Below are 14,748 nucleotides of genomic sequence, written 5' to 3'. Positions count from 1 at the left end.
CTTTGTGAAATTATGTAATAGTTTAATGGGTTTAAGAGTAAATAAGATTAGCAAAAAATGAGGGCGTTTTAAGGTCACTGTTGCAACATGGCTGCTGATTCATTTAAATTGCTCAAAATAGAACTGTGCAAAATATTCCTTTTATATTCAACAATAATTAAGAGAGTATTCAATATTCTTTAAAAATATTTATTTACAATATATAATTTTATTTGTGAGAATAATATTTCTTTTATAGTACATAAATATCTCACTATATCATTGACATAAATTCATTGTTATCCGATTACTATATTGAATATTCGTATAAAATTAGTTAAATTTTTCTCATAGAATGAAAATATATTATTAAAAAAACAAAAAAGGATTACGACTCGATCGCCAATGTGCGTTTTCTTTTATTACAATTCTCACAAATTATTCTTTATACGAAAATAGTTTTGATTTTCTGTGGTTCTATTGCTTCGTCTCTAATACTGAAGACGGTCCTAAAAAGGGAAAGAAATCTTTGTAATTTTACAGTAAAATTAAATTAAACATTAGAAAAAAAATTGAAAATATTTACGCTATTCCGAATTCTAAATTTGTTATTTCTACTTGTTTAATGTACACTTGAGGAGCATTAAACAATCTCCACGACAAGGGATTGAACAGTGATGAAGCCGATCTCCATTCCATATCTAGTCTCAAAAGCTTACCCAAATCGTGAGCACTGACGATGAACTCTATAGTTGAACCTGGAGCATACTGAATGTGTCTACATTCAAAAATAAATCGGTTTATACGAACATCTTAAATAAAAACACTGCATTTTTATAAAATGAAATTACTCTTTGCTGGCTTCCAGGATTCGTGTCTGCCCCTTCTTGCCTGTAATTCGAATGAAAAGTCTTCCTCTCTCTTTACCGTGCTTCTTTGCTTCTTCTGAATCCGAACAGGTTATCTTCACGTGATAATGATACCCTAGAAAATATTATAACGAGTTTAAATTCTAATTTTCCTCCATAGATTATAATGTAAGAATTTAAGTCACCCACTGCAGAATGGTTCGAAGTTAGCTGTTTCCAAAAACATTTTGGTAGGTTCTGGTTTGGCGTAAGGTCTCCATTCGTGGGCTCTATAACCCATATGAGCACACAATGAATTGTCTTCTCCACACCCGTGAGAACATTTTCCATTAGTAAAATTATAATAACTGTCGCAGACGTAGCCCAAAAATGGGCAGTCCGTGTTGACTGATTCGATAAAGAATTCGTACGCCCTTATGTGACTGCAACCTAGATAACGCCTTATACCTAGAATATAGTATATAATTTTATAAATTAAAATATTATCGGATATTAATTGTTTTAAAAATTACATACCATATAAAAGATCACCTTCTTGTTCTATAGATCCGATAACGCCATTGTTACATCCGGGTTGACGTTTCCCACCGTTTGGATAAAAATCAACATGGCCGCAGTCTTGTATCATTCCCAGTCCTAAAGTATTTAAAATTAATTAAAATTTATTCTCGAATTATCTAGAGTATCGTCATTAATTAATCTGTAGTACCTCCAACGATAATACTTCCTCCATCGGTGTGAATGACATCGACGAACTGTGCATCGGTGGGGTCGAGTCTAACCTTCGGATCAGTGTATTGAAAATACGGTTCTGCAGGATCCAACCCTACAAATTTTTGTTAAAATGTGTTAAATATGTTTTAATTATTGACTTAACGTAAAAGAATTCATTACCCGTAATTCTTCCAAGACCTTGTAACCTTTCACCCGCGTATCCAGCAACATGTGCGCCTAAACTATGACCTATTAAATGTACTTCCGCGGGTGATATATCGTGTTTCTCCTAAAAAATACAGTAAAGTCTCTTATAAAATGAATTATTGATTAATAAAAGAAGACAGAATTAAGAAAAATATTCGTATTAATTGGGAATACATTTTTGATGACGTGAACATTGGTTGATTGATCGAATAAGGCAACGCAACACCCTCAATCCGCCAAGGTGTGTACTCTTGTAGGAAACTGGCTCTTATGTGTTAGGCATATAAAAAAACCCCGGAAACCCACGTTGGTGAGGTGCGAACCCGCGATCAACACGCATTGGTGGCATCTCCATTAAAGTCTTCCCTATTTCACACCTCCACTATTACCTTATATCATTCATTAAAAGTTCATCTAATATAGTAACTTACCTCCAAAAAGTGCATAAAGTTAGCAACAATAGCTCCAACTATTCTTGCATTAGAGACCGCTTGAGTGTACGGAGGAGCGGCACCATAAACCCAATCCACAGAAATGATATTATAATCATCCTTCGTTAATAACTCTCTAATTAAATCCTGAAAAATTCAATTAATTTCTGAAATGTTTCTCCACGAATGCACACACAAATAGAACCTTAAAATCCAACAATAAAGTATTACTGATAAACTTTATAGATACATTTGTGTATCTTTGAACCGTAAAATTCGTCAAGCGTTAATTCTACTTTAATAATAATAATAATAAAATTGCATCGTGCTTCCTCCATCCTTAATAAATTTAACTAAATTTAAGTTTGACGTGCGTCGTGACAAACTATTTCCGGATCCCTTCTACTAATTTTATAAGAATCTATTTTTTTTTTATATAATAAATTCCCCTCTAACATACTTTATTGATAAATTTTATGGATATTTTTTACGGGTTTAATCAAATTTTGAGTGGAATAACTCACCTGAATCCACTTCTGATGTCCATGTTCTAAGTATCCATGGATGATGAATTTAAGAGGGCGAGTAGCCACGAAATCCTTTTCAGGTAGGGAAGCATTTTCTACTATTTTTAATTCTTTAAAAACATCCGGATTATCTCTAGTTTTAAGAAAAAATTTTACATCTAAGATATCTGGATGCATAGGAAATAAATTAACTGGACGATAGATGGATAAGAAAGGTTCTCCTATGGAGAAGCATCCCCATTCCCCATAACATCTCCTTAACAGAGCATCTGAAATTAAAATTTTAATATGTTATAATTAATAATTTCTTAATGTAATTAATTATTTTTTTATATTATAAAATTGAAACACTAATATCAGATTAGTATCTAAGTATCAACTGGTTTTAGTGACATTGAAACCAAAGCTTTTAACGAAAGAGAAACCTGCCAACCTTGGTTAAAACGGTTCACAAACAGCCAGTTTTTTTTTATAAAATAGTACGGAAAGGAACCCGAAAAATATCAAAATTTCCTAAAAATTATTACAGTATTCATCTGCCTTCATGCATTCAAATAGAATATACTCAATCAATTTTTAATTTAAGAGCAGCAAATAATTTTTATTATTGTAAAACAAGCCAAACCACAATTTCTTTTTACGTATTGGGAAGTTCACAAGTTCCTTCCGAGTTAATATTAAGCATAAGGATTTAAACGACAAACTGGCAAGCTAGACTAACGCCCCATAATGATTGAAGGGAATATTGAAGGAAATAACACAATATTATTTTATAAATCCATCCACCTTTTCCCAGAATGTAAAAGAATGGGGTGAGTTCTTACTAACCTGCCTCACTCAATTTAAACTTCATGAAGCCTATTCTTCCATTTCTATTTTCCCCAGACCTCCCCTCAACTTCTGTAAAATATATAATTGGAAATAGGGCTAAGAACACTTCCTACTCTGGGTTATTTTCACATTAAATTTATTTAAAAATAAACAAACATGAAGGCAGATTAATTCAGTTATTTAATGTTTAAAAAATTATAAAAATAATTTAATAACTATTATTTTTATTATTAAATTGAAAATTTCTAAGATTATTTATTGATACAATTCTTGAAAAATATTTTTAAAAAATGGGTCAAAATCAAGGACGGACAATCTGTGTCAAAGGTAATCTATTGACAGTCTTTTTTTTTTTAATTATTTTTCCTAAGTTAAGGGATGATTTCAGATTTTTTTCCTCTGAAAACTAAAAGTTTAAATAAAATTCTCCTTCTATTTTAATTCGAATTTTTATTATTAAATTCCTTAATGACATTTTTAAGGTTTTCTAAATTTAATAGAATTTATCATTCGGTTTTAAGCGAACTAAATCAGGATTTATCAGCTATAAACCGTCACGCATCAGTGAAAATAGCAACGCTCATGGTCAACATCAACATTCTTCAAATAAAAAAAAAGTCTAAAAAAATCCAATTAGGGGATTAGTAAACTGTCACTCGATTAAATTATTTTAAAAAATTAATAAATTAGATTAAGATAAAGGATTTTTTAAAGAGAAATTTCTAATTTTTCCTCCCCTCTTTAGCGTTTTCACATTACTCTAAACAGCTTAGAAACCTCAAATTTAGGGCGAAATTTAAGTGTTTTACATCACAGATTATTAAATAATATATATTTTATTTTATTTAATATATAAGAATCTCATTATATATATATATAAGGTAACCTATTAAAGCATCCAAATAAAATAAAATATAGAATATAAATAAACAAGTTTGTACCGACCTGAGAAAAACTAAACATTTCTTACCTTGATCCGAAGTTTTTTGACCTTTTTCTTTATCCGTTTCTTCTTTTTCTTCGCAATTACATAATGAGAACGATAGCAGGAAAATCAATATTTTTCCACAGCAGATAACACGCATTATCGATCTATCTAGTGTTTAATATTGTTTCCGGTATAACCCGAGTTCGGAAACTGCCAATTGTTGCACTGGCAATAAGGCGTTGCGCATGCTCCAGGTCACTTCCATCCCCTACATCTCGTTCTCTCCTTAAGGTGGACCAAGTTGTATGTCAGGGTTATTTATGCTTCTATACCTAGATTTATCTGTTCGCATTTTGAATTATTCATTTCCTTTTAAATGTAATTAATCACTGCTTCGATTTCTTATTTTATTCAAATTAAAGGTGTTTTTTCTCACTTTTTAAATTACAGATTAAAAAAATAATAATCTCTGAGCTTTCTGTGTAAAAATCCACTTAATAAAATAAGATTTATTACTTTTTAATCTTTATTTTTCTTAAATATTAAATTACTTAAATCAAGGTTTTTTAAAAAGTCCATTAATTTGATACTGATAAAAGATAAACCTTCCATTGTAATTTATAACACGTTAAGGAAAATCAGATAGGAGCGTTAACGACATTGTAAAGTGGCCAAGATTCAATTAACAACAGGATACAATTTCCGCAATTTTAACGAGAAGAATTGGGGATTTTTATATCTCCCGAACAATAGTATTATTACTAATAAAAATCATCCCCTTCGAGAAAATACCCATTGGGGAGTGGCATTTTAGAAATTTGGAACTCTACGACCTTGCATTGGACCAGAGCGTGTCTCAAGGTTTCCATCTGTGATTCGGTGCCATACTGTTCCTTAAACCGTTCACGGCAAACTGGATACTGAGATTTCGATTATGAACGCGATCAGGAAAAGTGCTGAAGGTCATAATTTGTATATAAATCGCCTCTAGGGTTTCGGCTTTACACTTTTTAATACCTGAAATCTGTCCTTGGACGTGGGTTCTTACATGTTGATTTTTTTTTATTTGATTGATTTGTTTTTAGGAACATTTTGGAGTTTTAAATTACTCATTTTTGATTGAAAAGTTTATTAATACCTTTATATTTTGTTATTTTTTGAACATATAAATAACCTTATATCAAACAGTTTTATTTAGTGTGTTATAAAAAAAAAAGAAATTTATAGGGGGAAAAAATTCAACAACTAAATTTCCATTCTCTTCTACTTACTCAGAAAAATAAATTAAAAATTCAAACTGTATCTTATAAATATCCTTGATGTCCAGTTTTTAGTAGGGTGGGATTTCCACAAAAATCTTAATATAATTTTTTTTTTATTTTTAATCTAAACAAGTAGAGCGAGTTGTTTTGTTTTAATACATTACAGTAACAAAGTTATATTTCTGGATATAATTAAAAACCGTATAAAGCAAATCAAGTTTTAATTTACACATATCCAAAGTAATATGTACAAATAGATTTTCCAGCGTTTTTAAAATATCTCTATAAACTTTCCAAAAAGCATTATTTTTCTATCTCATCTAACCTATAAAAACATTTTCCTTTTAATTCAACATATTAATAAGTGATGATAAATGTTATTCCAAAAGTTATTTAAACAACAATTTTCATTCCTATTAAAAAATGTCCTAGGCTCGTTCATTTAAAATTTTCATAATTTGGTATCACAATACATTGGAAATGATCCTACATTTCTTAAGATAACAATTTCCAATTATAATATGATTGATGTTTTCTAATTTTACAATTGTAATAAATCACATATAAAAAATTTTATGCACAATCATGTGATGCGTTCTAATTTGTATTGAACGCTTCTTAACTCCGAAGTTAAGTTCTGAATGGCCGGGTCGGAATCGTTCATCGATTGGACGTCCACGAGATAACACGCCACCATATCCAAACACTGTGTGGTGAGTTGGCGCCTGGAATGAAAAATCAGCAAGTAATATAAAAATTTTAAATATATATGTATACACATATAGAAAAACTGCTTACCTTTCAGACTGTGATATGGATTTTGGATTATCGACATATGTATTTAACAATTGACAAAGTACATGTAATAAATGCAGAGGTCTTTTAATATGTAATGAAGAAACTTTAGATTTGTATAATCTATGATATACATCTAATAATTGTGGTAAAGGAACTCCTATTGACAACAATGTGGTAAATGTCCATTTTACATCAAACTGTTCAGAACTTAATTTCTCTTCTAAATACCTAATTAAAAATGCTAGAAAAAAATATTTTATATATAAAACAATCAAGTGTTTTTTTTATGTTCGACTATTATGTCTACTGATACTTATTAATAATTAACCAACTAAAGTTTAGTTGTTAACTTAAATATAACAAACAGCAAAGATGTCATCATATTACATGACATATAGAAAACATAACAAATCAAGAATATAGATCAAAAGTTATTTATACTGTGATCTCATTTCACTTTACTGATTTAGAAAATGTCACGTATCTCATGAATCATCATTATTAAAATTTTTAGATATATTTAATGGAAATAGAGTTTCGGTATTCCATTTTGAATAATGCAATCGACCTGCTAATAAATTATCTAACTTCAACTTTTATATTAAGAAAGAAAAACTCACCAAGAGGAAAATATTTCTGTGAAAGAATATAGATTTTTCCCAATGATTTCAATTTATTTGCAAGAACTTCCATTCTTGTTTGAGTAGTGTTATTAGCAGTGGCATTAATCTCTGAAATGGTTTTTATTTTGTAAATAAATAGGTATTATTATATTTTTAATAAGTTAAACTTACCTCTATCTATTATCCTCTGCCATAAATTTTCGACTAGAGTAGGATCATAATGACCAGCACAGTGTATGATAGCAAGTTCGCATTCGGGTAAATCAAAGGGATGAGCAAATTTTTCAAATAACTGAAACAGAAGAGTATATCCAATCAAATATCATTATAACTAAATATAATTAATTTTCATAGTTTCTGACTATTACTAAATTAATTTATTATATATATATACTGTATATTATATTTATTTATATATTTATTATAAATAAATAAATAAATTTATAATAAATAAATAAATATATATATATTTAAAAAACAAAAATCTTCCTGAATAGAAATTAATATATCTTCAATTACGGGAAGTAGGAAAACTTAATACCACTTTATTCTCAATCTTTTCTTCTTGTTTGATTTGCCATGACAGCACAAAACCTTCACTATTTGTATATTATTAGGAAAGGCCAAAAAGAAAACTATTTCTATACATTCCGACAGATTTCTTAACATTAAATCGTTTTCAATTGCTTTAGATCATTATTTTTGGCAACTCCACATTACATTCTATCTTATAGTTCCTCAATAGATTTTTAAATAAGAAAACTGCTCCAACATGTTACTTTCAGTAATACATTAATTTTTCCATATTGCAGAGAAAGCATGTGTATATTTATTTATTTATATATTAAATATAAGAGAAAATAGTAATGAATAACAGTTACTTTTTTTTTTTGGAGACTGATGATATATATTTTGTCTCAAAAAACATTTTAATACAATAAACCCATGACACCTTGAATTTTATTAGCATGTTTTATGTTTTTTAAGTTTATATATATAAGATAATAGATGCATTTGTTTCAACGAAAATATTATGAGTATAATATCTTCATTGTAATTCTCATGATTAATTATAATTTGTTTTCCCTCATAACAAATTTCTGTAATCCCTTTTCATCTCAGTTTACAATATTCCAAACAGTGACAACAGAATATTTTTTCTATAATCAAACCATATGAAATTCTATTATTTTAGAATCACATGATTTAGAACTTACTTCTGTTATATCTAATAAATCAGCATTCAACCTTGAAAGTGCATCTGGAACACCTCGCAAATCACTCCTTTGTTGAAGCATTTCAAATATTCTTTGTTGAATGCGGGCCACCTGAAATTTTAAATTTTGTGAACATTTTTCATAAAATGCGTGTAAATGCTTTGTATAATCTTACTTCCTCAAATGGAATATAACAACAAATATTTTGTGTTTTTCTATCAAAATTAAATTAATCTATTTTGGCATAATGCGAATGATTCATAATTAGAGAAATGTATTTATTAAAATTTACTGTTAAAAAAATCTTACTTCCATTTTCTCCTCAAGTTCATGCAAAAATTCTCCTTCACCTGATGCAGTTATTCTCATTTCAGAACTTTTAATGCACATAATTGCATGTGCAAGATATTGAATCCTTTGTTGAAGATTGATTTCAGTTCTTTTAAAAAAATTAATTAAATTGATAAATATATATATATATGCAAAGACACAAAAATACATTAACTATTTTACAACAACATACCCATGTTTATCTGCAAGTTTTGCTAAAATTCTAGCTGCAGCAGCATAACTGTGATTCTTTTCATAATATTTCCACATTAAATCAATATAGGCTATATTATTAGGCTGTACACTATTACATCTTTTCAAATATCTTTCTAAATATGGTGATTTAATCTAAAAAAAATTAATATTGTAATAATTCACTTCAAACTATGCTAAGGTTTATACTTTCTAAAACAAACCTCCAATAATTTTTCCATTTGATGGCATTCAATTAACCAATCATACAATGCGACATGAAATAATTCATCACCACATTTTAATGCAATTTGAAAAGTGTGCTCCACCTATAAAAAAAATCTCAATTTAACACTAAGCAAAATTAGCACGGTAAATATTTTTTTTTAAAATTCTTACATAAGATTTTGCTTCTTCTGGAGTCAAAAGAGAATAATCTTCACTTGCAGGAGGTCCAGGTGATTTGGGAACATTTGGAGCTTGAGGATGAGATGCTGTTATTGACAGTAATTGCCCCAAAACTTCCATGACAGATTTGTAACATTCCATTCTGTCAAAAAGAAAAGAATTATGCATCTTCACATTTATTGCCACCATTATATACTGCATACATAATCATATATCACAAGGGAAAATTTAGCCAAGAAATGTATATATCTAAAGTACAATTTCAAGAAAATTAAGTATTAATTGTAAAAAAAAGATTTATTATTTATTTTTAAATATTGGATATGTTTGTGATTTTTATTTATTTGATTTTAAGAAAAAATTCTATATTGTAAATCAAATAATTAAAATAAAATTTGTTATAAATATGAAGACATTTAAAAATAAATAACCAAATATTAATTTCATCTTAATTTTAAATCAAGTTTAGTAGTAGTAATTAATAAACAGCTATTATATTTCTATACATGACATGTAAATAATTCCATATAACCAGGAGATAACAATTATAATTCTAAAACTTTAAATTAAAATCCAAGTAAAAAGCTACTCTTTAAAATCCGACTTCGAGTGAGTTAAGAAGACAAAAAAAGAACGAAAAGATGCTATACTTTCATAATTTTATTAATTCCATTTCCCAAATGGAATTAATAAAATTATGAAAGTATAGCATCTTTTCGTTCTTTTTTTGTCTTCTTAACTCACTCGAAGTCGGATTTTAAAGAGTAGCTTTTTACTTGGATTTTAATTTAAAGTTTTAGAATTGAAATTTTACCGATCCCATTGGTATTTTAAAATTTTTTGAATAATAACAATTATATGTTAATAACTTATATGTTTATATAATAAATAATGTATTAAGACAACACACATTTTACTTTCAATTTTATTCTTATAGAACAATATAAATACCTATTTAAATATGCCTGTAATCCTTGATTATCGTCTGGTGGTTCTCCATTGTTGTAGTAATGTAAAGCTATATTTTGTGGATCTCTCTTCTGTGCTGCACTTAAACACAAATCAACTATGCCATCATAGTAATGAACCGCTTGAAATAATACACAAACAGCTCTTAAATTAAGTTGTGAACTTATTTGTTTGCATAACTGTAATTCAGATAACAATACAAACACATTTATCAATTAATATTTAGAAAAATAAAATAATTCATGTTATAATTAAAGTTACCTGAAGTGATTCTTTTAATATATTTTCTCTTTCTTGGTTATTTTGAATTGTCTTAGCAGAGAGAAGCTTTTCATGAGCCTAAATTAATTTAATAGTTAACTTTTCCATATAATTAAATACATTGGAATAAACAAAAAAAATATGTTTACCTTTGAAAAAAGTGCATCTTCATTCCTATATATAGAAGGACATACTTCCCTTAATCTATTACTTATTGCATCAGTTGTAGCATTATCATCCAAATATAAATTTATTAAAGCATTAACTAATGCAGTTGTAACCTTAAAAAATACATTACATAAGAATGTGATATTAAAAATACTTTATTTGTGTACTTAAATTCTAACAAAATATACATACTTCTTTTCCAGATATGATCAAATCTCTAAATATCATGGATTTAATTTGAGTTTTCAGTTCCTGTATAATTATTGTTAACAAAAAATATTAAATAATTTCAATTAAAGCTTTATTCTGAAATTGAGTAATTGTATTTAAATTATTACATCAGAAACTTACAGGTGTTAACAAATTTGATATTACATGGAACTGATGATCACACAAGACTTTCCAAAGGCCTAATACTTCACAAGTATAATGTATTAGCTGATGAAGATTAACAAGAGATGCTCTTTCTTGAATTTCAGCTTCAGCTTTTAAATATATCAAATTAAACAGACTTCTTAAAAAAATCATATCAACGTGGCTAAAACAGATTATAGAAGCTAATAATTAGCATGTTACTGAGAAAAACTAATTTTAAAACTTTATTTTAGACTATCCCTTAACTTCATGATAGATTATTTCCATGTAAATTGAGAATAACATTTATACAAAAAATGAAGAGACAGTAAAAATATCTTGAAAAGAAACTAATAAAATTTATTCTCTTTCTTCTTTGCTCATTGATAAAGAAACAATTTTCCTTCTTTTATAGCTGAAAATCTTATATCACATCACTTCCATTATTAACATCTTCATTTCTGTTTTTTTTTTATTTATTTATTTACTAAAGATTTGATAGTTAATCTCAATAAAATTCAGTATCAAGGTTTGTTTTTTTATTTCCATTTAATTCTTTATAAATTTCCTTAAATGAAGCTATGTTTAATGCTTATGATGTAAAGTTTATATGTAATACAATACAGAGAATTCCACCTCTTTGAATAGGTAGATTGAAAGAAGTGACATAATTGCAAAATCATAATAGTTAACATATGCCTAAGCTTTATTTTTTCAAGGAAATGCTTAATTAAAAAAAATACTGAATATTTCAGAAGATTGTGTTAAAGAAACTTCATTGTGTAAAATGAAATTTTCATATTTTTCTGATCATGCTAAACCAAAATCATAAAGCTTGATGAATGGTCAAGATGGTTAAGGACTCAATCTATCACTCTGGAGATCTGGGATAAAATCTGGGTAATTGAAAAATTCCAGGAATTTTTTGGGGTGATCTCTTCTGAAGCAGTCAGATGATCATCCCTCACCACCTGGCTGTTCCATTGAGCTTGGCTAAATCCATGATTGGTGTGAAAAACAACTCTTAGTGCCCATAGGGTAAAAAAAGTAAAAACAAAACAAATATGCAATTCAAGTATCATGTGAAATTAAGGTTAAGTGTATATTATATATACAATGCTTAGTTATTATTAGTTCTTTCATTTGTTTTTACTATCACTTAATTTCATTATAATTGACTTGAATTAAATTTATTGCAAAAAAAATCTAAAGACATACAAAACTGATAAGTGCAAAGTTACTGTTAAAACTGGCTTCTATAACTATTTTCCTGATTTGACAATATAAGAACAGAATGGTTATTGAAATATATTAAATTGGTTTTATATTAAACTTACTCACCTTGCGATTTCTTTTGTAATTGTTGTTGCATTTGATTGGCTTCTGATGGATTGAAGCAATCAGGACGTATGTAATTAAGAACACGTTGTGGTAGGTTTTGAATAGGATTGATACTTGAAAATATTAAAATATACTTATATTAACATCTTAAATTGTATTACTAAGAAATATAATTAAAAGAATAATCATAGAAAATTAAATTTAAAAATCAATAACTATATTTTCTTAAAAACAACTCACTTTGAAGCTCCCATATTAACAGAAAATTGTGAATTATCTTGAACAAAATCTCTTAGTGCTTTTAATTTTTCTAAATAAATTGAAATATCTGTAGAATTTACATTGCTGGCAAGCTGGGGAAAAATTAAATCCAATTAAAGAATGAAATATTTTCTAATTGTTCTATATTTCAAAAATTTACACATACAAATTCTCCAACTTCATTTTGTTCATTTTTAGAAGGAACATTAGAAACTATGTTTACATTCCAAATGGGTCTATTTAAAAATAAAAAAAATTTTTTAATTTATTATATAATATTAATCAATAAAAAAATTAATCATCATAAAATTTAATCTTTTATCCCACTCTAACATTTAAATATAAAATTTCGGATTATATTATATAATAAGCAGTTTATGAGTAATTACCTTAATATTCGTGAAAAATATAAAAAGAGACCATTATGTTTTCCCGAATAAACAATTTCTGGACCAGTAACTGGCATAGCACTTGTCTGTAAAGTACTCTGTGGTTGAAATGGTTGTTGTGAATGATCAAATGCTCCAACTGGCATTACTGGACTAACTGGAATAGCTGAATAATTAAATATATTTAACTATTAATACAATTATATCATTATAAATAAAAAATAATAATAAATTAATTATTCAACTTATGTTTTATTCATTCTATTGATACTTAAACAATACATATACATAATTTAAAAATAAAATGTTACGTTATTTAAAACAAAATCTTTGCACTATAGTCTGAGAATTTTTCCCCCCACTAAGTTTAAAAAGAGTATTAATTTATCTATAAATTTCTTAAATTATCTAAAATTTCATTATTTATTTATTTAGTTGTTAAATTACATATGTAACATTTAACATTAGTTTATTAATTTTTCCAATAATTAATGTTTCTTTTCAAATTTGAAAATATGTTAATGTTTGACATGTCATGAATTTATTGAGCTAGTCTATGCTCCTTAAGATGAGATTTTTTTATGAAACATACTAGGATTGGAAACAAAAATTGACAGAGCTGTAGTTTTTGACTCAATAATTATAACTGTAAAACAGATCTAGTAACTTCTATAATATTCTTATTAAATATTTTTCATCCTGTATTATTTGAATTATAAAACTCAATATTATATTTCATCAATAACATAATTAAAGTTATTATAAAGCACAGAATTTATACATAAATTTAAATTAATACCTATTAACTGGTTAGAATATTTGATATATTATTGAAAAGTGCAAATTCAGATCTCACTTCGAAAAAACTAAAATTTTCTGTCTTAATTTCTTCTTTGGGTGAACATGTGATTTATGCAACAGTGTTTACTGTATTCTTTGAATGTTTTATTATTATTATTATTATTATTAACAATTTCAGCTACTTAGTATACAGATTTTCCATTATAGATTCAATATTATATCAGTCAACTTAAAGAATAAATTTAAATAATATAGATATGAACACAACAGAAAAGCGATATCAGCACACCATCTATTATCATAGAAATTTTCTTAAATTTAACTAATAAAAATTTTTCTAACTTTTATAAAATATTTTCAAAATTATATGCAATTATTGATTAGTTAATGATAACTTTTCTTCTTATAAATGTATTAATATTAAAAACAATTACATACTATATTAATATAAATAGAAACAAAATTTTTGTAGTACAGTTCTAAGTAAAACCCATTGCTTTTCAAAATGATTTTAAAATATGTTTTAAGTTCATTAAAAAATTAATTTTGCTAATTATTAAAAATTAACTTAATCACATGTAAACTAGAAAATTATGAAAATATTTCATGTCTTTTTTTTTACCTGGTGAAGTAACTGGATTTCCAACAGCTGGTGTACTAGACCAAACTTGGGGGAATAAACAATTCAATATTTAATCAGAACTTTGAACAACGTTTTAAGATAAGGAAATATACCTTGTCCTGCTGTTCTACTACCTAAGCCATATAATGGACTATGTGGAGTCATTACTGGATTCTGTGGACCCGTTGCTGCAGGAAAAGTAATGTGTGGTTCTCCTCCGTATCGAAAAAAAGCAAGTGTAGCCCAATTTGCAACCTAAAAATCAG

General features: G+C 27.2%; 2 protein-coding genes across 3 annotated transcripts in view; both read right to left on the bottom strand.

Moving 5' to 3' along the window:
• Positions 1–222: 222 nt before the first annotated feature.
• LOC136973844 (inactive pancreatic lipase-related protein 1-like) lies at positions 223–4,833 on the bottom strand. Of its 2 annotated transcripts, none has more exons than XM_067268627.1 (10): positions 4,529–4,833; positions 2,725–2,996; positions 2,201–2,347; positions 1,743–1,851; positions 1,558–1,674; positions 1,365–1,484; positions 1,038–1,295; positions 831–963; positions 566–757; positions 223–488 (listed from the first exon to the last, which is right to left on the bottom strand). In XM_067268627.1, exons 1-10 carry the CDS (start codon positions 4,641–4,643, stop codon positions 425–427), a joined length of 1,527 nt encoding a protein of 508 aa, XP_067124728.1. In that variant the 5' UTR covers positions 4,644–4,833; the 3' UTR covers positions 223–424. The 2 variants fall into 2 exon arrangements, with proteins under 2 accessions (XP_067124728.1, XP_067124729.1); XM_067268628.1 differs by having other exon boundaries at positions 1,380–1,484.
• Positions 4,834–5,952: 1,119 nt separating this feature from the next.
• Positions 5,953–14,748, bottom strand: part of Nup154 (nuclear pore complex protein Nup154) — a 39,685-nt gene continuing 30,889 nt past the window's right edge. The window contains exons 17-36 of the mRNA XM_067268518.1: positions 14,596–14,737; positions 14,483–14,527; positions 13,060–13,225; positions 12,837–12,906; positions 12,650–12,762; positions 12,410–12,522; positions 11,066–11,199; positions 10,907–10,966; positions 10,696–10,827; positions 10,547–10,624; positions 10,268–10,464; positions 9,308–9,458; positions 9,133–9,237; positions 8,910–9,064; positions 8,696–8,825; positions 8,387–8,497; positions 7,341–7,461; positions 7,167–7,277; positions 6,547–6,787; positions 5,953–6,473 (exon numbers count right to left, since the gene is read on the bottom strand). Of these exons, the coding sequence (XP_067124619.1) occupies positions 6,332–6,473; positions 6,547–6,787; positions 7,167–7,277; positions 7,341–7,461; positions 8,387–8,497; positions 8,696–8,825; positions 8,910–9,064; positions 9,133–9,237; positions 9,308–9,458; positions 10,268–10,464; positions 10,547–10,624; positions 10,696–10,827; positions 10,907–10,966; positions 11,066–11,199; positions 12,410–12,522; positions 12,650–12,762; positions 12,837–12,906; positions 13,060–13,225; positions 14,483–14,527; positions 14,596–14,737 (2,517 nt within the window). The 3' untranslated portion in view covers positions 5,953–6,331. The remainder of the gene's footprint in view (positions 6,474–6,546; positions 6,788–7,166; positions 7,278–7,340; positions 7,462–8,386; positions 8,498–8,695; positions 8,826–8,909; positions 9,065–9,132; positions 9,238–9,307; positions 9,459–10,267; positions 10,465–10,546; positions 10,625–10,695; positions 10,828–10,906; positions 10,967–11,065; positions 11,200–12,409; positions 12,523–12,649; positions 12,763–12,836; positions 12,907–13,059; positions 13,226–14,482; positions 14,528–14,595; positions 14,738–14,748) is intronic.

The sequence above is a fragment of the Centruroides vittatus genome, unplaced genomic scaffold (assembly GCF_030686945.1).
Source record: "Centruroides vittatus isolate TY-2023 unplaced genomic scaffold, ASM3068694v2 contig_329, whole genome shotgun sequence".
Taxonomy (NCBI): Eukaryota; Metazoa; Arthropoda; class Arachnida; order Scorpiones; family Buthidae; genus Centruroides; species Centruroides vittatus.
The sequence above is the reverse complement of the archived record's forward strand: the minus strand, read 5'-3'. Positions and strand labels throughout refer to the sequence as shown.

Coding starts and splice junctions, on each gene's coding strand:
- LOC136973844 (XM_067268627.1), bottom strand. CDS start 4,643: ATGCGTGTTATCTGCTGTGGAAAAATATTGATTTTCCTGCTATCGTTC. Junction 1,852..2,200: donor ACTTTATGCACTTTTTGGAG/GTAAGTTACTAT, acceptor TGTATTTTTTAG/GAGAAACACGATATATCACC. Junction 1,675..1,742: donor AGGTCTTGGAAGAATTACGG/GTAATGAATTCT, acceptor AAAAATTTGTAG/GGTTGGATCCTGCAGAACCG.